At 46.9% G+C, this 26,330-nt stretch overlaps 2 protein-coding genes across 5 annotated transcripts in view; one reads left to right on the top strand and one right to left on the bottom strand.

The window, feature by feature from the left end:
- Positions 1-355: 355 nt before the first annotated feature.
- The window catches only part of VPS26B (VPS26, retromer complex component B), a 26,583-nt gene continuing 608 nt past the window's right edge, over positions 356-26,330 (top strand). Inside the window, exons 1-7 of one of the 2 annotated variants that reach the window (XM_008688336.2) lie at positions 356-578; positions 9,481-9,637; positions 15,239-15,403; positions 18,154-18,329; positions 19,925-20,067; positions 20,446-20,547; positions 21,156-22,751. In XM_008688336.2, coding sequence (XP_008686558.1) covers positions 356-578; positions 9,481-9,637; positions 15,239-15,403; positions 18,154-18,329; positions 19,925-20,067; positions 20,446-20,547; positions 21,156-21,251 — 1,062 coding nt within the window. In that variant the 3' untranslated portion in view covers positions 21,252-22,751. Of the gene's footprint in view, positions 579-9,480; positions 9,638-15,238; positions 15,404-18,153; positions 18,330-19,924; positions 20,068-20,445; positions 20,548-21,155; positions 22,752-26,330 lie in introns of those variants that run through there. The other variant, XM_008688337.2, reaches the window with a different exon arrangement.
- THYN1 (thymocyte nuclear protein 1) overlaps positions 23,190-26,330 on the bottom strand; it is a 5,178-nt gene continuing 2,037 nt past the window's right edge. For 2 of the 3 annotated variants that reach the window (XM_008688331.2, XM_008688333.2), the window contains exons 3-8: positions 26,052-26,233; positions 25,204-25,272; positions 24,764-24,856; positions 24,117-24,212; positions 23,727-23,877; positions 23,190-23,395 (exon numbers count right to left, since the gene is read on the bottom strand). In XM_008688331.2, coding sequence (XP_008686553.1) covers positions 23,349-23,395; positions 23,727-23,877; positions 24,117-24,212; positions 24,764-24,856; positions 25,204-25,272; positions 26,052-26,233 — 638 coding nt within the window. In that variant the 3' untranslated portion in view covers positions 23,190-23,348. The remainder of the gene's footprint in view (positions 23,396-23,726; positions 23,878-24,116; positions 24,213-24,763; positions 24,857-25,203; positions 25,273-26,051; positions 26,234-26,330) is intronic. The other variant, XM_040631011.1, reaches the window with a different exon arrangement.

Genomic DNA, 26,330 nt, shown 5'->3' with positions numbered 1-26,330 from the left:
CTAGAGGCCGGGGCTGGCTCGCTGTGCTTCTCAGCGCCGCACCCCACCCGGTGGGCGGCAGCGGCCACGCACGCTCGGGCTCTGTACTGCCCCCCTCCAGTTGCATTGCCCGCCCTAGCCCCTCACTGCCGCCGGCGGCTCGGGCTCGCCCGGGACTGGCGAGTCGCGGTGCACTGGTACCCAGGGCGCTGCAACCGGCCCTGCCTCCTCCCCGTGAAGCCGGGAGTCGTGCCGTCGCCCCCCGTCTGGCAGAGAGCTGGGTCCAGCGTCCAGCCCTCCGGCCTTCGCTTAGGGCCCCCACCCCGCAGAGAGGAGCGGTCCTACCGAGACCGGCCCGGCCCGGCCCGGTGGTGAGATGAGCTTCTTCGGCTTCGGGCAGAGCGTGGAGGTGGAAATCTTGCTGAACGATGCGGAGAGTAGGAAGCGGGCCGAGCACAAGACGGAGGACGGGAAGAAGGAGAAATATTTTCTCTTCTACGACGGAGAGACGGTCTCCGGGAAGGTGAGCCTCGCACTCAAGAACCCCAACAAGCGTCTGGAGCACCAGGGCATCAAGATCGAGTTCATCGGGCAGATCGGTGAGTGGGCACCCCGGGCCTCCCTCCCCGGCCGCCTCCGCCGGGCCAGAGAGCCGACTTGGGGGTGGGGGCGCGGGGTGGTTCCAGGCCCAGCTCCAGTGAGGCCTTTCGGAGCCCCTTGTCCACTGCAGTCTGAGGCCCGCCGGCCGGCGACTGCCCCTGCGTTGCCGGCTTCCCTGCCAAAAGTGACAGTGCATCGCGAGGATGGTGGGGGTGGCCGAGGGCGAAGGGGAGCATCCCTGCCCACAGCCTCATTGTTGTGGGCACCTTGCTCTGGGATACCCTAGTTGTCCCTTCAACATGCGCTCAGCTTTGCTTCCTGCCTCCAGGATTTCCGAGTGAGATGCTCCTGCCTAGCCTGCAGGTGGGTTTGTTAGGGGGAGACCTTTCTCCAGTACTGCTTTTGCCATTGTCTGGACATCCACAGCTGTCAGACCCAAGTTAAGGTGGTCCTCTGTGCCTCACTTAGTTCACTCCCATCCATCCCCTTTTTCTTTTCCATGTGATATAGGAGAGAGCTCACCACCCTTTTGTCTCACCTTAGCTCTGATCTCCTACCCTTGGACCTGTTTTGAGAAAGCAGCCCTGCAGTCTTCTTTCTGTCTACTTAGCCTGTGTTTCTGAGACTTCCTCAATAGAATGCTAGTTTTCAGTTGACTAATTTTCTCCTTACAGACCAAAAAAATGGTCCTTCTGTGTCCAAAATTAAATGATCAAAATTTCTCAGTGTTCCAATGATCTTCAAACATAATTATTAATAATTAAAACTAGACAATAAAAGGCAGTAACAACACAGAAGATTTGGGAGCTGGCAGTCAGAGTGGGGTTGTCTCTAATTCTAAGACTATTTGAAGTCTTGTGTTTTTAAAAACTCTCAGGTACTTCTGAAATAAATGGTCTTTGTCATTAGGTTAGGAGTAGATTCACAGTAAATACTCATGTGGGCTGAAAAAAACTTCTGGCAAAAGATTCATACCTGTAGCACGTGCTGCACGTAGGACCCTGTTCTTACAGTCTTCCTGGGAAAGCTCGTTAAATACTCTCTCTCATATCCTGAGAGTTCAGCAAAGAATCTGTTCTCCCGTTTTACAGGGGCAGGAAACACTGGCACAGGTAGTAGGAATCCTGGGAAAAGGAGTCTGTGTGGCCAGTGCTTTGGTTGAAGTATTTGCCTCTGGTATTTGAGAAAATGAAATTAGGTCAAAGATTGGCTGATCATATAGGAAACTTTTTTGCTATTTTAAATCCAGAATTTGAGTTGCCTTTTATGTATAGGAAAGGGGTTAAAGAGAGAGTTTCATACCCTCTACTCTCCTGTCTCTAGCTTGGATAGGGTTTCTTAACAGCAGTACTGTTTACATTTGGGGCCTGGATAATTCTTTGTTGTCTCAGGATATTTAGCAGGATATTAACCTGGCCTTGACCCACCAGATACCAGAAGCACCCCAAAACGCACCCCCAGAGATGTCTTGAGATATTGCCTTATATCCCCTGGAGGGTAAAGTCACCCCTAGTAATGGACCACTGGGTAAATAGGATGAATCCAAAGCATTTTATGCTAAGCATAATGAAGAGATAGTCGAGAAGTACTTGTCTACTTAGTATCTGTATTTTCAAGTAGTCGTTTTAAAGTTATTACATGGATTCTTTGGCTCTGTAATACAAGTATAAACAGGCACATTTAGTCTGTGTCTTATCCCATCACTCCAGGTGGTGGTGATACCTCTTCAATCCGTGGAAGATAACCAGAGTGTCCCCCACCCCCGCAATGTGAAACGAGCTGTTCAGGGGAATGTAGTCAAAGCGTCCCTCTAGTCTAAGTGAAAGGGAAGTTTAGGGAGCTGCTTGCTGTCCCTGCCCTGCCTGGTTTCTTGTCTGACTCCTTGAATCATCATCCCTGCTGGGTTTTCTCCCAACCTTTTAGCTTCCATTGATAACTCTTTCTGAGCCTCTGAGCACTGTGGGTTCTTGTTGACCCTGTGACTTTGAGGAAGCTGTGTGTCTCTCTGGGTCTCAGCTCTCTCACCTGTAAGGCAGGGATAACAAAAATCACCTTGTGAGAATAATGTTGAGCTGTCAAGGGATAGCTTCATGCAGAATATGGTCTATCTGTATCAACAGTCTACTGATCTCAGGGCACCAGAGCGAGGCTAGTGAGTAACTTTGCCGAGGTTGTGGTAGTGTGGTTTTCTCCTTCATTGCACTCTTGACTATGAATGAAGTGGGTGGAACTTTGGTCAGGCTCGTGGGTCTGGCTCTGTGCGTGATGTTACAGTATAGGTCTTGCTGTATGGGAGTAAGAAAGTTGATATCGTTGGGCTCTGTCCACCTTCCTCATTGAATTCCATTTTAACTCAAAAATGTTCTTAAAAACTATAGTCTCTTGGATTTGGTTTCTTTTTTCCTTCCCTCCTTCCTTTCTTTCTTCTGGGGAACAGTTCCACAGCTTGAAAATCAAGTTCTTTATGTAATTAACCTTCTTATCCTTATGATTAATTTCTTTTTCCTCCTGATGAAAGTATATTTGTCCCACTTGTGTATTCATTAGAAGGACAGCCTGGTACATGATTGAGGGTCATGCAGACAGGGTGACTTAGATAGGGCTCAGTTTATAATAGCACAGTCTTTGCTAGGGTCTTGTGAGGACTAGAGATAATGTATGTGATGCACAGGTCTTGGCACACATAATAGGTACTCAGTAAAAGGAAGTTAAAATGATTATTGTCATTTTCTCTTTCCCTGTTAAGCTTGACCCATCAGGAAGTTTCCAGGCACTAGAAACATGTTGCCTTGCAGTCACCCTGATTGCTGTGCAGACAGTCCATAGGGAATGTTTGGACCAGGTTAGCCTTCCCTTTGGTCTACTTGTCTGCTTTCCCCCATTGCTTTCCATTGTCTTCTCCTGAACGGCATGTTAGCCCAAGTGGAAACCTGTGAAAGGGACTCTACACAAAGTCCTTGCAGAGACAACTGTTTGGCTCTCTTTTGCATTGGACCTCTCTGGACCTCATTCCTCATAGTGACCCAGACCCTGCTCAGAAAAGCTGCTGTTTCAGCCTTGGTTTTAGAGGTAGGCAGGAACAGAGGTAACTTTTGTTTCCTGTTCCTTCTCTGTAACTTGCTCTGGCAATCTCATCTGGACCCATAACTTCTGTGTCTTTTGTGTTCTGATGACTCCCAACCTCTATCTTTGTCCTGACCTGAGCTCTCTCCTGTGTTCCATGCCTGTGTCTCCAACCGCCTGCTAGGCACCTCTACCTGGATACCCCACAGGTCCCTCAGAAACACATCCAAAGCAGAAACCTCTTTCTTTCTCTGCTCCAGCCCTAGCCCTCCTTCTCGTCCTGTTTGCTCCATTGTGGCCTGTGTCACCTGCGTCCATTCAACCTCAAAGATCTGGAAGTCATCTTAGACTAACGCCTCCTCCTACATGCCCCGTTGGCTCTCCAACAGCTCTCCAATACGTCCCCAGTCTGTGCTTCCTCTTCTTGCCAATACTACTGCCTTTATTACCTCTTTTTGTGGTCACCTCCTAACTGGCCTTCCTGCCTTTGCTTTCTTCGTCTTTCAGTTCATCTTCTGTAAGAGCAAACTTTCAAAAAGGCAGTTTGGACATTGTCAGTCCCCTCCTTAAAATTCTGCTCACCAGCTTCTTATTGGTTAAAGGGCAAAAGTGTACCCGGCTCCTTCCTGAGTAGCCCTGCCTTTCTCTCCAGCCTCATCTCACCCTTAACCCTCACCTCTTATAGTTTCCTCAAAATATGTTCCTTCTAGAATCTTGGCATCTTCCCTTTGCATGTGGACATCTTTCTGCAAGGTATGACCTTCCACTCAGGCTCTTACCCATGCTTAAAGCGCCCAGCACACATGATATCCGTAACAGCCTTCCCCAAGCTCCCCAGGCTGACTTAAGCCCTTCTTCCACTGTTCTTCCACAAGGCCTCATTAGTACCTCTTTTCCAACAGGGTATGACAAACTTGTGACTTTTTTTTTTTTTTCCTAGTCTGCCTTCCTCACTAAATTCTGAGTCCCTGAAAACCGGGGACTGCCTTCAGTCCATCATCAATGTGGTGGCTAATCTCTAGTCTCAGTGGCTAACACAAAGTAGGTACTCAATAAATATTTGCTAACTGGATACGTGGTCAGATCTAGGAATTTGCAGAAGATGTTCTCTGGATTTTTTTTTCTCAACTCTTCCTAGATGAACCAGAGTTACCTGAATGAAGGAAAGGGGGAGTGCAGGTTGGCTTTGCTACTTCCTGTGAAGAGGGAGGGCGTCCTGCTGGCCCTTGTGGCAGAGGCATTGGTCAGCTAGGTGTGGCCCTTACTCGAGGCCACTGAGAGCTAAGATGACTCACCCGCCAGCAGGCACCTGGGCACAGCCTCTTCCCAGAGGGAACTAGGGCACAGAAATGTTAAAGCTGAGGTAGGCTCACTCGCTGTTGCACATTTCTTTAATCATGCTTTCTTAGGCCAAGTTGAGGCTGATTCCTCCCTGTCTGCGAGAAAATACGAGTCATCAGACCTGTGATTCACTCAGTTCTACCCCAACTACTTGGATGTTGCAGTTTGAATGTTACCCCCTGAGAGTATAAGAAGGTCCTGTTGATTCACCTGTGTTGTATATGTTTTCTCTTACCCTCAGTAAGTTTTTGAGCCACATTGGGTTTCTTCCTTCACCTAGTATGCTTTTTCCAATGACTTGGTCTGTTGTAATAAAGCAACAAATGTGTCACTCTAGTATGGGATGGCCCACATTTTAGAAAAAATGCAATGTGGTATATAAGAAGCATGGAGGGAAATTGTTTAATTGTTAGAAGAGACCATTTTTTAAATGGACTCATTTGGGGAACCGTAATGCAAGATATAAGGCAAAGCTGGGCCATTTTGGAGACTAATGAAATAAACCAAGGTAATTAGAAGGTCAGACTTACAAAGGAGGGCAGATATGAATATCCCTCTCCTCCAAAACCAAATAGGTAATATCTGGATTTTTTAAAAAGTTTTTAAAAGTAATGCCACTGGGGGCGCGTGGGTGGCTCACTCAGGTAAGCATCTGCCTTCCGCTCAGGTCATGATCTTGGGATCCTAGGATCCGGCCCCATGTCCAGGGCTTCCTGCCCAGCTGGGAGTCTGCTTCCTCCTCTCCCTCTGCTCCTGCCCCCCACCCCCCACTGCCACTTGTGCTCTCTCTCTCTCAAATGAATGAATAATATCTTTAAAAAAAAGTAATGCCGCTGAATGGATCTGAACCTGTCAGTACCAGTCAAGCCTGTACTTCTAAAGATTTTATTTATTTATTTGAGAGAGAGAGTGAACAAGAGAGAGAAAGTACAAGCTGGGGGGATAGGCAGAGGGAGAGGGAGAAGCAGACTCCCCACTGAGCAGGGAGCCTGATGCAGGACTTGATCCCAGGACCCTGAGATCATGACCTAAGCCGAAGGCAGATGCTTAACTAACTGAGCCACCCAGGCACCCCAAGCCTGTACTTCTGAAAACTCCGGAGGCTTTCTGTATTTTATTTCATTAACCCTTGAAAAGCTAAGTATAAGGCACATTGAGATTAAATGGATCGATTCTGGCCTATTAGTGAGTTGTTGCTGCATCTTGCTGGGGATGGGCAGCCCAGGGGTGTTACTGCTCTAGCAAGTGTACCGGGGTCCCGGAGATCTCAGTGGATGTGGCCAGCCTGAATCTCGACTGGGTTGCCAGTCAGCAGATAGTGGCTGGGAAAATCAGGACGGGGCTCTTTGGAGGTCTTTTTGCCCTTGCTGACTTAATGTTTCTTCTAAGACCTGCATGAAGCTTGGACCAAACATGGTCCCGGCCCAGTAGCAGGTCTCAGGCTGTCTTTAACAATGACCCTGTGATGCAAAGCTGGCTCAATTTCCTTCCAAAGTGGCAAATTCACCCCTCAGCCGTTGGTGGCAAGTTTCATCATGAAAACATCCTGACTACAAAAGTCACTTCCTCCTGTTGGAATCAAGAAAGAGGCTCAAGACAGGGAAGTTACCTTAACAAAAAACATGGTCAGTTCCTACTTCTAACTTGAGATGCCTGGTTACTGAGGGCTTTTGAGGTTGGGGAGAACCAGGGATGACTTGTCACTGCATCTTTGGGATAGAATACAGGCAATTTATAGCCTCTTGATGGCACAGCCTCTTGCTGAAACAGCCTTGTAGTTTCTGTTCTAATTTATGTAAGAGGAAACCAAACTTTCTGGCAAATAGCAAAGTATGGCTGCTATTTCTGCCCCTTTGCACCACAGTGTTTGCAAGAGCATTGCAAATGGCTTATAAATTATACATTAAAAAGCCCAGTCCAGCTCCACTCAGACTACACACTGCCACTCTTCTGTGACATTTAATGCAGGAGCTGGTATTAGCATGTGTCCAGGAGGAAAAGCACTAGGGAGAACGTGACGCTATGCAGGGAAGGACCTCTCCTGCCAAAGATGGCCACAGCCAGGTGCCCCTGCTGGGTCAGGCAAAACATTGGTAGGATTCTTAGATGCTGGCAGTCTGCTCTCTGAGCGCTCTTGGGTACTTCTCTGTTTTGTTTCTCATGTTGACTTTGGTATGTGTGATCACAGTTGTGTATTTTTCTGTCCTTCTCTTTCCATCTTTTTCTCAACTCGGATTTCTCATTCAAAGTTCATGGTCGTTGGGGCTCTGCTCTACCTGCTTCTGTCCCCTGAAACTATGGCCAGAACCCAGTGCTTGGGAGCTAAGACACCAGGTCCACTGCTTAGGGGGTTATTTCCCACGTAGGTATCAGGACCATCAACAAGGACTTATGTAACAATGGATCGGTGAGAGTAAGTGAAGGAGCCCTTGTCACAGTGGTTCTGTTCCTACCTGATCACTGCACTTCCTTACATTTATTGGGGGACACAATTACTGGATTTTAAAATAGAAGCAATGGATTGCTCACCTTTCCCTGTCCTTCTCCCCCTGTGGGTTGTAAGTGTGGTCTCCCATTTAGCAACTTTGTAGATCATTACTCACTACCCAGAATGCTGCCTGCTACTGATTCCATTTAGTATTTGGAAGAGAAGGTGGTTGTTTGTAATATAAAGTGGATCAAAGTGTAACTATATAGGAAATCAGCAACAAACTGTAATCACAATGTAAATTCACACAGAAGCGGCAGCACTAGTTTGGGATTAAACCATACTAATGCCACCTTCCTGAGTTGGAGGAATCTTAGGACAGAGCCCACTCTGCTTTAGAATGCTTCCCTGTCTGGGGCGAAAAAGGCTCCCTATGGACTAGGCTTGTCAGGACCAGCTTCTAGGGCAACAAGGGTTGATTTTGCGCTCAGACTGAAAGCACTACTTGAAACTATTTTCTCTTTCTGGGCATGGTTCTCCCCTGGGGCAGGGCTGGATACTGCATTTCTTGGGCCTGAAGCTGCAGTCCTAATCAGGGCTCAGACCTTGTGCTGTCTGAGGCGGATCCACGCAAATGCAGCTCTGCCCCACTGCCCTAATGCTCAGGTTGTCCCTGAGAGAGATCGCCTGCTGTGCTCTGGAGATGTGGGAACTGGCCTAGTAGGCTGTTGTCCCGGACACTCCTCTCTGTGGACCCGTTTCTTTGTCCCCAAGCAGCCAACAGCAGTAGTACTGAATGCACTCTACCAGATTTATTTCCCCTGTTGATCTACCCTGTCAAATGTTGTAGCCTCACATAGGACTGGAGCCCAGAAATGCCCCCGAAGTGGTACCTTGACTGTAATGTGGCCATGTATACTCACAGTCAGTATTAAGTGTCCCCTGTGCACAGCCAGGTACTGAGGGGGTGCCAGGAACTAGGCCTTATCTCTAAAGACCATGCATTTAGAAAAGTTAACACTTAAATAGCAGAGTACAAATAGGCATAAAATAATAGAGGATAAATTGATGGCATGAACTTATAATTAAGATTCGAAATCCAGAGCTATTTCCAGAGAAGGATGAATTTAGAGCAATGCCTCTCAAAGTGTGGTCCCTGGACCAGCAGGACTAGCATCCCCTGGGAGCTTATTAGAAATGCAGATTCTCAGGCCTCACCCCAGACACTAGGGGCAGGGCTGAGCAATCTGGTTTTAACAAACCCGCCAACTGATTTTGGTGCTCATTGAAGTTAAGGACCCCCCCCCCTTATTTAGATGGAGGGAATAACACTAAAACTTCTGCATCAGATTGGCCATGTGGATTCCTCTTTTAGGAATCATAACAGCTAGCAGCTAATATGTTTTGAGTATTTGCTATCGCCTGGGTACTATTCTGAGTACTTTACCTGCATTACGTCCTCTAATTCTTACAGAACCTTACAAAGTGTAATGTTATTACTCCCTTTGTACCAGGTCATAGAAAGAGATTCATTCTAGCAGGAAATCTGTTCTAATCTCAGCTCTGCAGCCAACAATGAGTCTCTAAGCCAATCATTTGACCATGCTATGCCTCAGTTTCTTTCTGTTAAATGAGTGAAAAGGACTGTCTTAGCTACTTCAGAAGGTTATTATAAGGATGATATGATTAAAGAACTATGAACATGCGTTCAAAAGTTAGAAATATTTTTAGAAATGTTTTTAAAGCAATGTAGTACTTTTGATGCAGTTCCCTCATCCATCTCTCACTAAGATACTGTCCTGATATGCTGGAGCAGGGTTATGTTGGGTTTTTACTGTGCCACTGGATTTCTCTGTATAAAATTGAAGTGTTTAGAAAGTGGGGAGGGAAGGAGATCAGTATATGGGGAATGCAGTGAAGGACCGAGATTAGGAAAAAAAAAAAGTCAAAAACAAGGGCCAGGGGGAGTTTTTTGGGGGGAGTTCTGTCAGAAGAGGGGTCCTGAAGCCTGCTTGCTAAGCCCCGTGGAGCTCGGGGTCTCGTAGTAGAGGCTGATGCTTTCTCTCCAGAGCTGTACTACGACCGCGGGAACCACCATGAGTTTGTGTCCCTGGTGAAGGATTTGGCCCGGCCCGGAGAAATTAGCCAATCACAGGCCTTCGACTTTGAATTCACCCATGTGGAGAAGCCGTATGAGTCATACACAGGCCAGAATGTGAAACTACGGTAAGTTGTGCCTGCTGTTTCCCCACCTTCCCCTGAAACTGTTCACATTTCTGAGGCTTTTTATATAGGTATCAAGAAAAAACGGGGCGCCTGGGTGGCACAGCGGTTGGGCGTCTGCCTTCGGCTCAGGGCGTGATCCCGGCATTGTGGGATCGAGCCCCACATCAGGCTCCTCTGCTGTGAGCCTGCTTCTTCCTCTCCCACTCCCCCTGCTTGTGTTCCCTCTCTCGCTGGCTGTCTCTATCTCTGTCGAATAAATAAATAAAATCTTTAAAAAAAAAGAAAAAAGAAGAGAGTTGAGAGCAGTGGTGTGCTGGTAAATGGTTAACAGTGGGCTCTCTGGGAGGAAAAGCCCTAGTTTGTAGCATTTGTCAGTTTCTGTAGTGTAAATATTCCCACCATGGCCAATTGCAATCTCCCAACCTAATGTTCCTGATTACAGAGTTGGGGAGAGATGTACAGTAGCCACCTTGACATAGTTAGATGTAAATTTCCCCCAAAGCAGAGAGAATTGTAAAAGGTAGCAAAATTATTAGGAAGCAATGAGTTTTTAATATATATTTCCTTTGTTTTTCATATAATCTTAATTATAAGTTTTTATAATTTAATTTTAAATAATTCCTATGTTTAACAACCGGCTTTTAAAATTCCTCAAGATTCAACGGTCAGCTTTTATACCCTGGTACATGCTGTCCCCAGCATACCATGAACTGCACATCAGGACATACAGATCCTCAGTCCAGCTCTGCCACACAACAGCAGTGTGAGCCTGAGCTCTGTCACTCAGCTCTCTCGCTTGAAAAGTAGAATAGATTTGGATTCTAGTTCTAGATCAGTCCTCCATCTTTTGGGGTGATGGGAGTGTAAAACATAACACAGTGTGATGAGTTTTTTTTTTTAATTAATAAACACAGTTTAAGTACATAGGACTGTTTTTATAAAAGTGTTCCAGTTTCTGAGGATGGAGACTGATTCTAGGGCCTCTGGGGTTTAAAAAAAAAAAAAAAAAAAATTCCAGAGAAGCTCTAGACTCTTGGATGTAACCTGAGATTATGCGATGTCACTGAGATAAAGCAGACTTCCTCTGTTACTCAAGACACCTGGTTCCAACCCTTGATGCTATCTCATATGATCAGCTCGTCTTCATCGTCTTAAGGCCTGGTGGTGCGGACTACAGCAAGACCTTCCCTCCCCTTCTCTTCTCTCCCGGGTCTCCCCTCTTCCATCAGAAGACTGATCGTATGCTCTTCTTTTTCAGTCTTTGCAGAGAGGTCTAATCATTGACATTACTCAAACTAGAGACATTGCACTCAGAAAAACTTTCACAACCATAAGGATTATCTAGTTGTCACCAAAGCTTGGCTGTGGGATTTATTATTATTTAATTTTATTTAATTTCATTTTTTTGAGAAATTTTATTTATTTATTTGACAGAGACAGAGAGCACAAGTAGGCAGAGCGGCAGGCAGAGGGAGAGGGAGTAGCAGGCTCTCCGCTGATCAGGGAGCCTGATGTGGGGCTCCAACCCAGGACCCTGGGATCATGACCTGAGCCGAAGGCAGCCGCTTAAGCAACTGAGCTACCCAGGCACCCCTATTTAATTTTATTTTTTACAGTGGATTGCTCCTAAATGTTTTTATTTTTTTATTTTATTTTATTTTATTTTTTTTTGAAAGATTTTATTTATTTATTCGACAGAGATAGAGACAGCCAGCAAGAGAGGGAACACAAGTAGGGGGAGTGGGAGAGGAAGAAGCAGGCTCATAGCGGAGGAGCCCGATGTGGGGCTCGATCCCATCACGTCGGGATCACGCCTTGAGCCGAAGGCAGACGCTTAACCGCTGTGCCACCCAGGCGCCCCTCCTAAATGTTTCTAAATCAGAGAGAAAGGTGTTGAAAAGAGTGCGGTGGTTCCTCGGAATATTAAAAATAGAATTACTGTATGATCCAGGAATTCTGCTTTTGGGTACATACCCAGAAGAAGTGAAAGCAAGGATTCAAACACAGACACGTACACCCATACTCATAGCTTCTTGTTCACAGCAGCCAAAAGGTGGACCAACCTGAGTTCCATCAGCAGATGAATGGGTAAACAAAATGTGGTATATACGTACAGTGGGATATTATTCAGCCTTTAAAAAGGAAGGAAGTCCTGTCATATGCTACAACATGGATGAACACTGAAAGCGTTGTGCTAAGTGAAATTAGCCAGTCATGAAAAGACAAATACTATATCATTTCACAACATTGTGAATGTACTTAATGCCCCTGAACTGGATACTTAAAAATAATTAAAATGTTAAATTTTGTTGTATATGTTGGAGGAGAAAACCCTTTTCCTCTATCCATCTTAGGTTCATTGGCTGAGGCCCTGCAAATCCAACTGAAGACAGGCTAGCAAGAGAAAGGCAGGCCAGTTGATTCACATGTGTGTTGTGCATACACATGGAACTCAGGGATTGGTAACACAAAGGGGTGGTTGGGACTTGGAGCTTATGTAAGCATCTTAACAGAAGAATGATAATTTTACAGAGAAGCGACAAGACAAAGGAAAGGGACTTTGAGCTTCTAGGGACAACAAGTTGTGGGAAGGTAAATATATGGGAGAAACAAATGGAAGGTAAGAATCCTTTTAGCAAGATTTGTTAGGTGGATTTCTCTAGTGCAGCCTCTGGGCTGGTGGCAGTTGTCTCTGGTGATTAAGAATGTCCTGCTCTTCCCTGGTAGAGTGGGGAGGGCAGAGAGTTTTCCTGTGTCTGCTTCTCGTCAGTTGCTTTCAGTTCGATATAATTGTTATGCCAAAGTGGCATATTTTGGGGTGGTATACTCTGAACTCCTTCTGTGTTTTACCACAAAATAAATTAATGAATAAAAAAGAAAAAGGTGTTGCTGTTCAATTAGATGAAGACATTAGGACTCATGTTGAGAAAGTGAGGAGGTCAAGAAGGGAAAATTCGTTAAGAGCAGCTTGTAGATGTCAATTCCAGATGGAGGGCTTGTATCTTACTGCTTAGGCCGAGGGGAAACATGAAGAGATCACTATTTCTTTTGTTTTTAGGTGGGGGAGTGGTTCTTTTGGATGGTTCCTATAAAGTCAGCATGTCCTGGGGCGCCTGGGTGGCTCAGTTGTTAAGCGTCTGCCTTCAGCTCAGGGCGTGACCCCGGGGTCCTGGGATCAAGCCCCGCATTGGGCTCCCTGCTCCACTGGGAGCCTGCTTCTTCCTCTCCCACTCCCCCTGCTTGTGTTCCCTCTCTCACTGGCTGTCTCTCTCTCTGTCAAATAAATAAATAAAATCTTAAAAAAAAATGTAAAAAACCCCAAAAACATGTCCTATTTGATGAATGGGTGAGCGCAGAGACAAAATTGTTGGAAGGCTAGCATGAGGTCATGAGTGTCTTACCTTAGTGGACACAGCGGGAGTGGGCAGCAAACAAGGAATTTAACGGACAGCAACAGAACTGACCAGTGAATGTAGATGCAGACAGATGGCTATCAGGAAGAAGGGATGGTTTGTAGTGAAGATGATTCATCCGATTTTAAAGTCTAAGGCACTGGCAAAATAGAGAGGTACAAAAGTTCACTAGACAATCGGAAATGCAAGCCTGGCACTCAGGACAGAGAAATGCACTGTTGGGAGTCTTCTTTTCAGAGGTAAAAACTGGTACATTTTTCAAGGAGGAGAGCTGAGGGAGAGAAAAGCCCAGGCAGGACCTATGAGAGGGATAGGAAGGTGGGGGTGGGAGGGGAGGTGAAGCAGGTAAAGCCCTCCTGTGGAACCTTGGGAAGAGCATTTCAAGGACGAGGAGGAAACGTTTTACTGTCCAGTGTTGAAACCGAAGCTGAAAAGGCAGGCTGCTGGGTTTGGCAACAGGGAAGAAGCTGCAGTAGTTAGAAGAGAACCCCTCCATGACCACTGTCCCTGACGAACGGTCAGGAGTGCAAGGCCTGGAGAGTGTTTTGGGGATTGAGGAGTTTGGGCCTTTATATAAAACTCAAAGGAGGAAGCCTTTATTGGAGAGGGATTCGATATACTGAGGAAATTGGGAAACTCGAAGGCTCAAGAATGCCAGGCAGTAGTTCTCCACCACAGCTCCCATATTAGAATCACTTGGGAGGTTTGAAAAATGTTGACGCCTGTGTGCCTCTGCAGAGCAGTTAAATGTCAGCTCTGCCTGGGTATCTGGATTTTGGAAGCACCTCCCCCGAGGGCGCTTGTAATGTGCACCCAGATTGGAAGTCATTCTGCCAGATGGAGGAGGAAAAGGGTCTCTCTTGAGAGACAGAGGTACTGTTGGAAGGAGGAAAGGGTGGGCAAGGATACAGACGCACATTTAGGACCAAAGTAAGAAACAGCACAAGCAGAGAAGGGAGAGAATTATAAATCTTGACTTGGAAGGTCTTCCTCTTAGTGGAATGAAAGCTGTGTCTTCTACAGAGAGTTGGGAGAGGAGGCTTGAGAGCCTGAGCAAGTAGAAAAGGGTTAGGAACAAATAAGTACCTTGGAGAATGTGGCAGAAGTTACTGAGATGAATAAAAGGATTGCCAAGCCTCAGTCAGGGCCACACAGAGGAGAGGAGCCAAATGTGTCACTGATCTGGTTAGCAGCTTTCTCCAGGAACAGCTGACAGGTGATGCAGATTATCTGAGTTTGTTTAGAAGAAAATATCATTAAGGGGGTGTTTCTCCATTCACTGGGAATTAGCAGAGTAAGTCAAGGGACAGGGATGCTGGAGATTGGCCGTGCTCGAGCAGCTGACTAGAGGGTCAGGCTTGGCACGCTAAGCCCTTCACGGTTGTGTCTCTGTCTTCTTCCCCTCTTGTCCTCTACCACAGCAACCCCTCCCCAAGGATCCAAGGTTCAGCCAGAGACTTTCTTTGTCCAAACCAGGACCTCTCCCACTTCTGCTGCTTTACTTATAAGGTCTGCTCTGCCTGAGCGCCCTTTTTTTCCCCCCATAGCACTTGATTCCTCTACCTGAATTAGCACTTGCCGTGTGTTCTAGTATTTCTGTTAGCTGGTCCACCTTCCCCAGTGGACTGTGAGCGTTCCATTCGTCCTATGCCTAGCAATAAACGTTTGCTAAATGAAGAGCTGACTGACTTTCTCCATTCCCTATCCCTCCTGTTTAATTTGAGGGACTTGGAAAATGCTAAATTGATTGAACATTGGTAAATAAACAGGCGTGCAAATATAAGAGTGTAAGACAGATGCCTGTGCCTGAAGACCCAGGAGTTAGTTGAAGAAAAGCCCGCACACAAATACACGGTAGGCAGTGGCGTTAGGATAACTTGCTGTGGGAGTATAGAGCAGAGAAATCACTTATATTTAGGGCAACGCTCTGAGCCGAGAGGCTGGGCTCGGACAGGCATTTGGGGGAAAGGTCTTTGAACTCCCTGCAACTGTAATTGCAAATTCTGTGCTTAAGTGCATGTGTTCATTTCTTCCTGGGAGGAGGCTCCGCAGAGGTAAATTCTCGAAGGAAGACAAAGCCCCAAAAGTTAACCACCATAAGAGCTTGTCTCCAGTCTGCCTGGTGCATGGATCGAGGCAGCATGTGGAGACCGGGAGTGTTCCTTCACGACACATCTGTCTCCTACAGGTATTTCCTTCGGGCTACCATCAGCCGCCGCCTCAATGATGTCGTCAAAGAGATGGACATTGTAGTCCACACGCTCAGCACGTACCCAGAGCTGAACTCCTCCATCAAGATGGAGGTTGGGATCGAGGACTGCCTGCACATCGAGTTTGAGTATAATAAGTCCAAGTAAGTATCCAGGGCCCCACCGTCGTGGAGAATTATTGAGGGAGGTAGGTAAGATAGGACCTGATGAGAATACAAGTGGCAGAGCCCTGGCCACGGTGGCTCGTAGTGCTGTAGGGGAGGCCACTGACCTGGCACTGTGAATATATGTGCCAGGCTGCTGAAAGGTGGACCAGGAAATTCAACTTCATTTTACTTAAACTAAACGGAAATTAAGAAGGTACATTTAAGTTAAATATCCTACATTGTCTTTCAAGGTCAATCCAAACTAACTTTAAGGTTATTTTGGATGTAGATACAGCTCTTTCCTTCTACTGACGAAAATAATCTCAGAATACAATTCCTGTTAGCATTTGTATCCTATATACAGTATGTGTCTAGAAATCAATGTGAAGAAACCACACAACGGCCATAGTTCACTGCTTCCTCCTGAACTTAAATGAATTATATAGCAAAGAACACCTGGTGCCTTTTTATGAGGGTCTTTAAATAATTTTGACTGGCAAGTTGGGAAGCCGTGTATGTTTTAAACTGTTTGTTGTCCAAACATGAAAATATTTAAGTGCGGGGCCCCTGGGCGGCTCAGTTGGTTAAGCATCTGCCTTCAGCTCAGGTCATGATCCCAAGGTCCTGGGATCGAGCCCTGCATTGGGCTCCTTGCTCCGCGGGGAGCCTGCTTCTCCTTCTCCCCCGTCCCTCCCCCTGCTTGCACTTTCTCTCTCCCTCTCAAATAAATTAAAAATCTTAAAAAAAAAATAAATATTTAAGTGCTTGTAAATCATGAAACTTACTGACACTTCAAAAGTATACCACAAGCATCTTTCTTTTCAGTATAATACATTCCTGAAAATGTTTGAAAATCAGATATGCAAAAGTAAAAGTGTATTCTATTCACAGAGAGCTGAAAAAAGAAATTAGAGTCTCTAGGGTTCTTACTGGGGAGACCCTCATATCAGACCCACTCTTATCCAGGGGGTCAGATAGTAGGGGTTAGGAATAGGGCTTTTTAAAAAAAAAACTAGCAACATACGTGCTTCCTAGAACAGGGGTGAGGGAAAGGCCTGTTTTTTCCCCTGCCCCTGGCCTGGAACCACTCGTGACGCAGAACGGGCCCTGCTTGACATGGCCCCACCTGTGGAATGGAGTGGGGCGAGCTGGGAGGGAGGTTGAGCTGGGCCAGGCAAGGACACATAAGGAAACAGCCTTCTTCCGCATTCTCCTCACAGCCTCAGAGCTCTGTGGGCCTTCTGGAAAGGAGCCACCAAAAGTGCCTGCCCACCAGCTCTCCAGCTACCTGGTAGAAGGGGTGGCTGGCAGGGAGTGCTGCCTTGTAGGAGGAGCTCAGAATAGCTGTCAGTCAGCCAGATGTTCAAGACCAAGTGTGGTATGTGAAGGGCTCTTTAGAGAGCCCACCCCATGACCCCAGGAACTGGATGTTCCGACCTGTCCTGCCTTTTCGGAGCAGGCTGCTGTGTAAGGACACACTGTCTCTATCATATAGTCCCATTCTGCCAGTAAGGATTGGCCTTGGAGTAAGATTAGCAGGTACTAACATGTTTGACCTTGGGTTTCTCCTCTGAAAAGTGGAGACAGGTTAGTAGGTTTCAAACACATACAGAAAGGATGAAGTGAAAGAAGAGTGGGGTCCAGGGTTCTAGGCCCTCCACAGGAGTTTCTCAAGTATTAATGCTTCTGCATAGGATTTCATTTAGAATAAAGAATGTTCCGTTTATCAAAGTTTAAAAACCCCTAGAATCTGTGCTCTCTTAGCATTCCTTCTCAAATGCTGCAAACAGCCTCCATTCTGATTTTGTAAGTGTTCTTAGATTATCTGCTAAGAATGTCTGCCCAGTTAGACTGTAAGCAGAAAGGCAACATGAAATAGTGGGGAGAACACAAGCCTAGGAATTAGGCATCAGAGTTCACATCCTGTGTCTGTCCCCTACTTAAATCCTTGTTCAAGTATTTATCTTCTTTGAACTTCCTTTTCTTCACCTGTAATATAAGGAGGTTAAATTCTAAAGTTCCTGCCAACACTCCTGTCCCATGATTCTGAGCTTCAGGTTTGAAGATTTTCCTCTCTTCCTGTAAGCCTGTTACAGGCCTATGCACACACAGACCACTGGTATTCCAGACTGACTCGAAGAGAAATTCTGGAAAGGTCAGAAAGCGTTATGCAGCATGGCCAAATTCATAAGAGCTCACAGAGCACAAGCCATGTGAGCAGGGCCCAGAGACAAGGTGCTGGTGGAGCATAACGCGTGCATCTTGCTCTGCCGCTCCTGCCTGGACTGTCACGTCTAGCAGACAGAACTGTTTGCTGCAGACGATTGAGGCCCAGTTGCCAAAAGACATTTTGTGAGCTCAGAGCGAGACCTGGTTCCTACCTTTGTGGGGCTGGCTTCCCACACATTGGGACATCTAAAACAACACGAACAAAAGGTATAAAAGAAATTAAAGTGCTGAGGAGATAGATGAGATGGGCGAGCACAGGGTGGGTGATGTAACATGCAAGAGGAATGTCCTTTGAGTTGTATATGGAAAAATGGAACAGAAGTTACTATGATTCCAATAAAGAACATATTGGGAAATCATTCTGCAAGGGCAGTTGTGGTAAGAACGTGGGTGCGTGTGCACTGTGATTCCCATCTTCAACCAACCTGCTTGGTGGCGTCTGCTCCCCAGAAACCCAGGAGATCTGGAAATGTGCAAAGTTTGGCTGCCGTATTCACATCTTATTTTCTCTTCCCCAGATACCACTTGAAAGATGTCATTGTAGGAAAGATCTACTTCCTCTTGGTGAGAATCAAAATCAAGCACATGGAGATAGATATCATCAAGCGGGAAACGACAGGCACAGGCCCCAATGTGTACCACGAGAACGACACGATAGCCAAGTATGAGATCATGGATGGGGCGCCCGTGAGAGGTGAGCATCCTGGCACCCAGCCCACAGCTGCCTCACCCGTGCCCCCAGGTCCCGCACAGAGTTTTGGAGGGGCCCAAGGGATTATACAGCTAAAGTAAGATTTCCTAGTCACCTATAATTTCTCATCTCTAATCGTTCACTGTGGATCCCGGTAAAGAGGAAAAGGAGGGCTGGGTATGTGGAACTCCAAGCTCCTTCCCCACCTTCACCCAGAAAAGCTCCACGTTGGCCTCGTCTACATACTGAGCTCACACCTCTTAAAATAACAAAAGCTTGGAAAATACTGGCTTAGCAGATACAGTTTGAACGTTTTACTACTTTTGGAGTTTTTGCTGCTAGGGAGCAAGAGATTAGCGCAGAATAATCATTTGTGTTCCTTAGTTCTAGCTCTAGCCAAATGATTCATTCTCCGAATTCATTCACCAAGTGTAGATACTCTGGGTGGTACTACCAGGTGCACAGACAGCACTGGGAAGGGGACAGAAAACAGTACCGCACCGCCCACCCCCACAGCTGACATTACCTCTGGAATGAATGGAGCCGAAAGCTTTGTTAGTTGGGGAATCCGTGATTATTTGGGAGTAGCAATCTTTATGTTCCCCTGGCTCCGCAGCCACTGATCACGAAGAATTATGTTTGCATTTAGAAGTGCTTGGTTGTGCCACGGTTTTATTCAGCTTGTTCCCACGTGTGTGTTCCATGTGGAAGGAGGGGACAATGACAGCAGATTCTTGAGCATCACCATGCCAGGTCTGGGGTCGGGGGCGGGGATAGGACTGAGCTCTCCTGACTCTCTGAATGTGCCATTTTTTCACCAGCTGCACAAGTAGAGCCACTTGTCATTTTCTCTGAGAAATAAGACAAAACAGCAGATAATTAATGGTGCATTTTATATTTAGCTTTAGACTACATTATAGGTTTGGCCTTTCTCAGTAGAATTACTGCCCTAATTTCATTTCACTTAAATTAGGAAAGGCAGGGTGTTAGAGCTGCAAGAGATCAGAAATACCACATAGTCTGATTCCACAATTTCCCACAAGAGGAAATTAAGGTCCAGAGAAAGCAATAGACTAACTCAGAAGTCATAGAACTGGTTTATGGAGAACTAAGGCCAGAATGAGGATTTTCTCTTTTCCAGACCACTGTACCACTGTGCCAATCCATCTCAGAGTGGACATGTATTTTGGAGGGCATGCACTAACTAGGATGGAGGAAAGTGGCATCGAAATTGCCGGGTGACATGATGAGTTAGCTGGGGTTGGACACTTGGCTTGTGAAAACCCAACGACTAGACACATTACGTATAATCAAAAGATGCTTAGCAGTAGGATCCCATGCTGTTCAGACTCACGGGTCTGTGTATCAGGGCAGTGAGAGAAGGTGCAGCGGGACCTGGGGTGGAAGTGCAGAGTCACCTTTTTGCTTCAGCAGATCATGGAGCCGCAGAATGCGAATCCCCACCAGGCAGAAGCATTCCCTTGGTGTTCCATGACATGCTCAGGTGGCCTCTCCCCTGCTGTGGGCAGAGAGTGCCTCGGTATCAGGTAGGGTGGGTCACTTTGCCCTTTGCTCTGATACCTGCCTGGCCCTTACAGGAGAGTCCATCCCAATCCGGCTCTTCCTGGCGGGCTACGAGCTCACCCCCACCATGCGGGACATCAACAAGAAGTTCTCTGTGCGCTATTACCTCAACCTGGTGCTGATCGACGAGGAGGAACGGCGCTACTTCAAACAGCAGGTGAGGCCCGGGCACCTCCCCAAGACCCCTGGTGGCCCTCGAGCAGACAGATGAAGCAGAACGGTACGGGGGAGAGAGTCTACATGTGTCTGTGCCACTTGTTAGTTCACCGAGAGGGAGTCCCACAGCAAGAATGAGGGCTCCCACCTGACACATCGAGACTGCTTCCTCAGGCCCAGGCCCTGCCACCACTCTACCCGTCCTGCCCACACATCAGAAGGCGCTCTGGGGTGGTATGGGCAACTGCTGTCACTGGGGAGAGAGAAGCAGAGGAGGTTTTGCTAAGATGCCCGGGAGAAAGTTGGAGTCTCTAGGAACCCCCACCCCCATGCCTCCCTCTCAAGGTAGCCTGTTGCCCCCCACCCCCCCATTCTGCAGGAAGTGGTGTTGTGGCGGAAAGGCGACATCGTACGGAAGAGCATGTCCCACCAGGCAGCCATCGCCTCACAGCGCTTCGAGGGCACAACCTCCCTGGGTGAGGTGCGGACCCCCAGCCAGCTATCTGACAACAACAGCAGGCAGTAGGCCCCCAGGGCCAGGAAGCGGCTGGGCTTCCACCCCAGCACCCCTGTCTACCAAACACCAGCGGCTGGGGGAGGGGGAGGACAGTGTGATGCTCAACTGACCTGTTACTTGCAACCTGAAAACAAATCGTGTTTTGACTTAAATTCTTTTTTCTAAAGAACCTAAGGGGCTTGGATTGGGAGGCAGTCTCCTTGAGATTCTGCAGCTGATGTGGGAGTAGGGAGAGGTACCAACCTGGTCTCTCTGGGGAAGAGAGCCTTCTGTTGAGGCCTTCCATGTGGGGCTGCCTTGCATTTTAAAGGAGAGCAGAGAGCAGGCATCTTTGGCTCCTGGGTCTCTGAGCTTCCTGATACAGGATCTGAGCGTGTCCCTGGATTTCTGAGCTGCCAACGGGGCCCGGGGTAGTCGCATCTTATTCTCCCCTCTGCTACCCCTGCCCTATCCTAGATGGCAGGGGGAGACTCAAGGTCAGGAAGCTGCCTCTTTGGGAGTCTTGGATGTGGTGCTTTGAAGTTTCCACAAGCCACCTCCTTTCTGGGCTTTCTCTCACTGCTGGCATCCAGGCACCTCCCTTCTTCATCTTCTACGGACTCTTGTCAGTAACGTCCTGGAACAGAATCCTGCGGAAGGGCCTTTGGCTGTTATCCCCTCACCTGTGAGAAATTCTGGGCACAGAGACACCCTGGGGTCGGTACCATGCATGGATGGCAGCGGTGTTGAACCCAGGAGGCCAAGCCAGGCCCACTGAGGAAGAAGTATGGTGACTGTGCGCGGTAGCTGTCTGCCTTCACCCTGGGACTGTGCTCCCCAGCCCCTGGGGCTGGATGGTTCTAGGGTATTGCTCTGTGCTATAGCAAGCCTTGACAAGGGCATCTGTTTCCTTTAAGAGATCCCGGGAAGGGGCCCTGATCTCTTTGCTTCCCTAAGAATGGATCCTCATCACTCCTTGCTCTCTCTCCATTTAGTTTCTGGGAATTGGGGCTTGGAAGTGTCTTACTGTCGCCCATGTCCCCTCACTCTCTGAGTTTCAGGAGGGACGTCAGAGCCTCAGCAGAAGGCTGCTACACAACTTCAGAATAATTCTGCTTGCCAAATTATGTCTTCGTCTTCACCAGTTGACTGACCAGAGTTTAGGACCATTGATGTTTTTGTTTTAAAAACATACATAAAAACTCTTGTTACGCTAAAGGAGAGGGGGACTTCCCTCTGTTGCACTGTGTGTGGGCCCAGTGGAGTAAAGGTGTTGACATCCTTTTCTGCCTCATCTGGAAATGACCTATTGGCCTCCCTTCCCTTCAAGCAGACCCCCTGGCCAATAAGTACAATATTTGGTTGTCTGAGTTCTCCATAATTTGGAAAGCAGAGGGGTTGGTTCCTGTGTCATCTTTTAGTGTGGAAAATTCAGACTCCTCTTTTCCTCAGAAATCAGTGCAGTCATGAGCCTCTGACTGGGCAGGACTCATGGGTCAGGACTGAGACTGGAGGAAAAGATACTGGGATGACACTTGAGGTTGACTGGGGACAGCAGAACCAAGGAAGGTAAGGTGGTTCCCCCCCATGCTTGGACCCCGAGTACAGGTGCAACGGACAATCCCATGGGATCAGGATTACCCACCCAGTTGCCCCTGGATTATCAAGGTTGGGGCTTAAGTGTGTAGGGGAGGCAGGTTCTGTGTTCCTTGCCTTTTCCACAACATGAGATTAGGCTCTGGTGTGCCTCCCGTAATAGCTGGTATTCTAACTAGAAAGGACCTGTCAAGTCCTCTGCCTCCCAACTGACAACCCAAATTCATTTTCCAACTTTCCTAACATCTTAAACCTTTCTTCTGGGAGAACTAGAAGGTAGAATTTGATTTTATTCTCTCAGGAGCTGTGCATAAGCCAGGTCTTGTTTTCCCTCACTCTGCCCCCATTCACTCCTTGTCTGTGCAACTGTGGAGGTAAGGGGAGGCCCTGCCCCCACCTTTACCCCCATACCTGGGAGTGCATAGGTACTAAACCAAGCAGTGCAACTTGTAATTAAGCAGCTGCAGTGTTTACATGTTTCTTAATGTGTCGTCTTTTCAATGGCTGTATTTTAAAAAAAAGAACACTTGTTTCAGTTGTCTCTCTGATTAAAGGAAGCCCCTGTGGCTTGGAGGCATTGTGCCCATGGTCCACCAGGGTCTGTGGTTTCTTGTCTTACACTGTCCCACTCACACCCAAGGGGAGAAAAAACAACCACCCTGATCCAGCACAAGGCCTGCCCTCACCATGGCCTCAGCCCCTGGCGAACAGTGATGTTTTATTAACACCCGTTTTAGACAAGCACATGCTGAGAAAGGAATTCCAGTTGTACCCTCATCTGGCAAGCTGTGCCAAAACTGCTAATGGTTTACACTCCTGTGGGGCGCAGATGACTTCAGGGGCAGGTGCAGAAGGCCGGTGTAGAAAGACGGAAGTTCGTTTCAGTAGGTGGTAACAGACTGAACCGTGCACCCTGGTATTTGCTACAGTAAAGGAAGATGGTAGAAATAAGCGGGCATCTTATCAAGGGGCAGAAGATCTACGGTGGAGTATTCTATTCCAATGCCATTTTAAAAGAACAGCTTCCTGACTTTGATTCTAATGTTTTATTGGAAAAGGTACACGAAAACCACCTATGTACACAAGGCCAGGTGAACGTAACACGCGAGCCGCCACACACCTTCTTTCGTCTTATAAAAGCTTGGTTTCTTTGAAGTAATGTCTTGCGCATTCCAGCAACAGTGTTCCAGTTAACTTGGCTCCTTTTCCTCCAGGCTCAAAATAAAATTAAACTCCTCTACCAAAGAAGGGGAAAAGAAAGCAAAGTATTATTTGTGTGTCTCCCCTTGAACAGGGAGGTTGTGCTGGGCATTTCACATTGTTACTGAGGCAGTAGTCATTCATTCAGAAACTGTTTATGGAGTGGTTCAGTATGTCCCAAGCACTGCGAGGTAGTGGGTACGTAGTAATGGCTAACTCCGGACATATTTCCTCCCTCATGGATGTTACAGGTGAGGAGACCAGCTCAGAAAAGTTCAATACCATGCCCAAGTTTAATCACTAGTAAATGTGAGTTCATGGAGTCCTCCTGGTATGTGGGTAACATAAAGCAAAGGGCCCGCTCTTACCTGGGGTCAGGGGCTGAACTGAGAGTCTCTGGCGAGTGAAGAGAGCCATATTTTTTAAGGGGCCTCCAGTGGTTTTGTGAGCTTGGTAATGGGTTTTGAGCTCAGCCAGGGTAATGTAACGCTTCATCATCCGAACAAACTGGACATCCACCTGTATGACAGAAAGACACGTTCAGGTCGATTCTGTCCACGGTGTGTTTTAGCTTCTTGTGGGAGGGTCTTATGGGCAGGACTGCCAGTGTTCTGTTCTTATCCCCAAAGCCAGGGTAACCTCATCTGAGTGTAAGAGCTGGACTCTGTACCTTAACCTAAAGACACCGCACACCTTCTTCCTCCCTCTCATTGTCCATCCGTTTCCTCTCATGAAATAGGAAAAATAGTAGTCTTTACCATGGACCATTTGGGGTTGTCTTCTTTGCTGGATGGGTCATAATGGGGATTGTTTTTCTCAAACTGTGTGTGGTCTGGGTAAGCCTCCTTCACAATCTGAAACCAAAACCAAGTCTCAGATCATTTGCCTGTAGTCAGCTCCATGGCCAATTTTTAATTCAAGTCCAACTTTCACTTCTGACCCTGCACATACTCAGCTCTTCGTGCTGTAGGGCCACTAAATCTGGAAATAACACAATCTAGAGCAAGCCCAGGAAATCAAACCTGTTTTGACAAAAATCTTAAAAGTAGGTTTAAAACCAAGTATTAAAGTTTATTATTGGTACCACTGTTTTTCCACCTGCAGTTAATAATCTTATCTTAATAACTCCTGGTTTGGAAGAGCTATCATCAGGTCTGTTTTTGAGTGAAAGACCAAGGCACAGAAATGAAGTCTGTACCAGGGGGACCTGAAATGAGGCCTGCCATGTTATAGTCCTTGCTGTATTGGAAGGGGCCAGGCTGGTTTTTCCATATTCTTGTGACATCAGGGAAGGGGAGGAGAGTACTTCTTTTTTTGTTACTGATCTAAGCTGTGTTCCTTTATATCTATATGAGGAAGTCTCCCTGAAGGGAGAGGGATTAAGACGAATGCTCGTACAACTAACCTTCACAAGTCCTGCAATGCCTGGCTCTTTGCAGTTGCTATGGTAGAAGAAGGCTTCTTGCTCCAGCTTCATGGCTCGAAGGAAGTTCCGGGCCTATCCCAGGGGACAATAAACAACAACTATCCACCTCACCCCCTGGAAAACACTAGTTAGCGGAAATCAAGTCTGCTTTTTTTTAGATGAGTTTTTTTTTTGCAGCTTCTCTCCAATTCAGTACGTGCCTTTGCCAAGATACCCAGACTTGTATGCAGACATTGGCCAGAACACAGGCCATTTGTAAACTGCATGCAGAGGAATTAGGGTAGTTTTGAATACATGTTCAGGTTTGAGATCTGGGAAAAAACAATGTTGGCCAAGAGATTTTGCTACTGAGTAAGTCCTAGGAAGGAGGCAGGCATTTCTCCGACCCTGGGTCTCAGGCCCTGCTCTTTCCCTCTTACCTGGTAGTTGCGAACACCATCCCAGCATGCTGTCTGCTTGGGCTGTGCTTTAAGATCCTCAATGCTGAACTAGGCAACAGAAAATGAATTCATTAAACAGTCTTAGGGCCAGTTGGTAGTATATGGAAGTAGACAGTTTCTTCCCCTATGTTGAGGGTACTAGTTGCTGTAGTGGAAGTCTGTAGTTTCCTGCGAAGTAGTTCCACAGAGCCACTTCTACTGGGCAAATGTAGAGTACGCTTTGTGTTGCCTTGTTATCCTTGCTAATTAAAAGGTTTAGTTGAATAGATAATCTAGATGATAAAATAATCTGTCGGTTATTTGTATTTCACTCATTAAATATTATATATTTCTATTTTCTCCAGGCTGTTATTAAAATTGATTTAATTCACTGAATAAATACTAACTGTTGGCAGAGAGATACGTAGGAGTATGGTAGGTGGCAAGAGTAAGGCAACCCAAGATTGAAATGTTGCCCAGGTGAGGGGTTGGCAAACTATAGCTTCATGCCCATGCCTGATTTTGTTACTGGAGCACAGCCATACCATCGGATTACTTGTTGCTCATAGCCACTTTCTTGCAATAACAGCAGAGCTGAAACAGCAACCTTAAGACCCAGAAACCTAAAATATTTATTATCTGGCCTTTTATGGAGAAAGTTTGTCACCCCCTGCCCTAGATAAAGGATTCACAAGACAGTTGCTGGTAATAAGTCCTGCTAATTTTATTCCTTATAATCTTTTTCCTAACCCTACCCTTCAGAGAAGCTGGTGATGGGACCCTGTGGTGTCCCATATTCACTTCTTACTTGAAAAAACAACTTGACGGGATGAGATACCTAGTCTCACCTTCACATCTACACCTTTCTCTAGTCGGCTTTCTGGCTCGGACTTCATCAGCCAGTAATTACTTAGATTCTTCCCACTGTCTTTAGAGGCTGAAGTCTTCTCCGGGCTGGAGTTACCCATTGTAGCTGATGCCCCTGCTGGGTTCTTAGTCTTGGTACGTTTTCCTGCTGGTCCCTTATTGTCTGCAATGGAAGCAAAAAGAAACTGGTCATGCCTGCTGAGAAGTAACGCTCTATTGTGGGGAAAGCACATGCTTTGGAATCAGACCTGGATCCAAAT

Source organism: Ursus maritimus, unplaced genomic scaffold, assembly GCF_017311325.1.
Source record: "Ursus maritimus isolate PB19 unplaced genomic scaffold, ASM1731132v1 scaffold_16, whole genome shotgun sequence".
In the NCBI taxonomy this organism is placed as follows: Eukaryota; Metazoa; Chordata; class Mammalia; order Carnivora; family Ursidae; genus Ursus; species Ursus maritimus.
The sequence above is the reverse complement of the archived record's forward strand: the minus strand, read 5'-3'. Positions and strand labels throughout refer to the sequence as shown.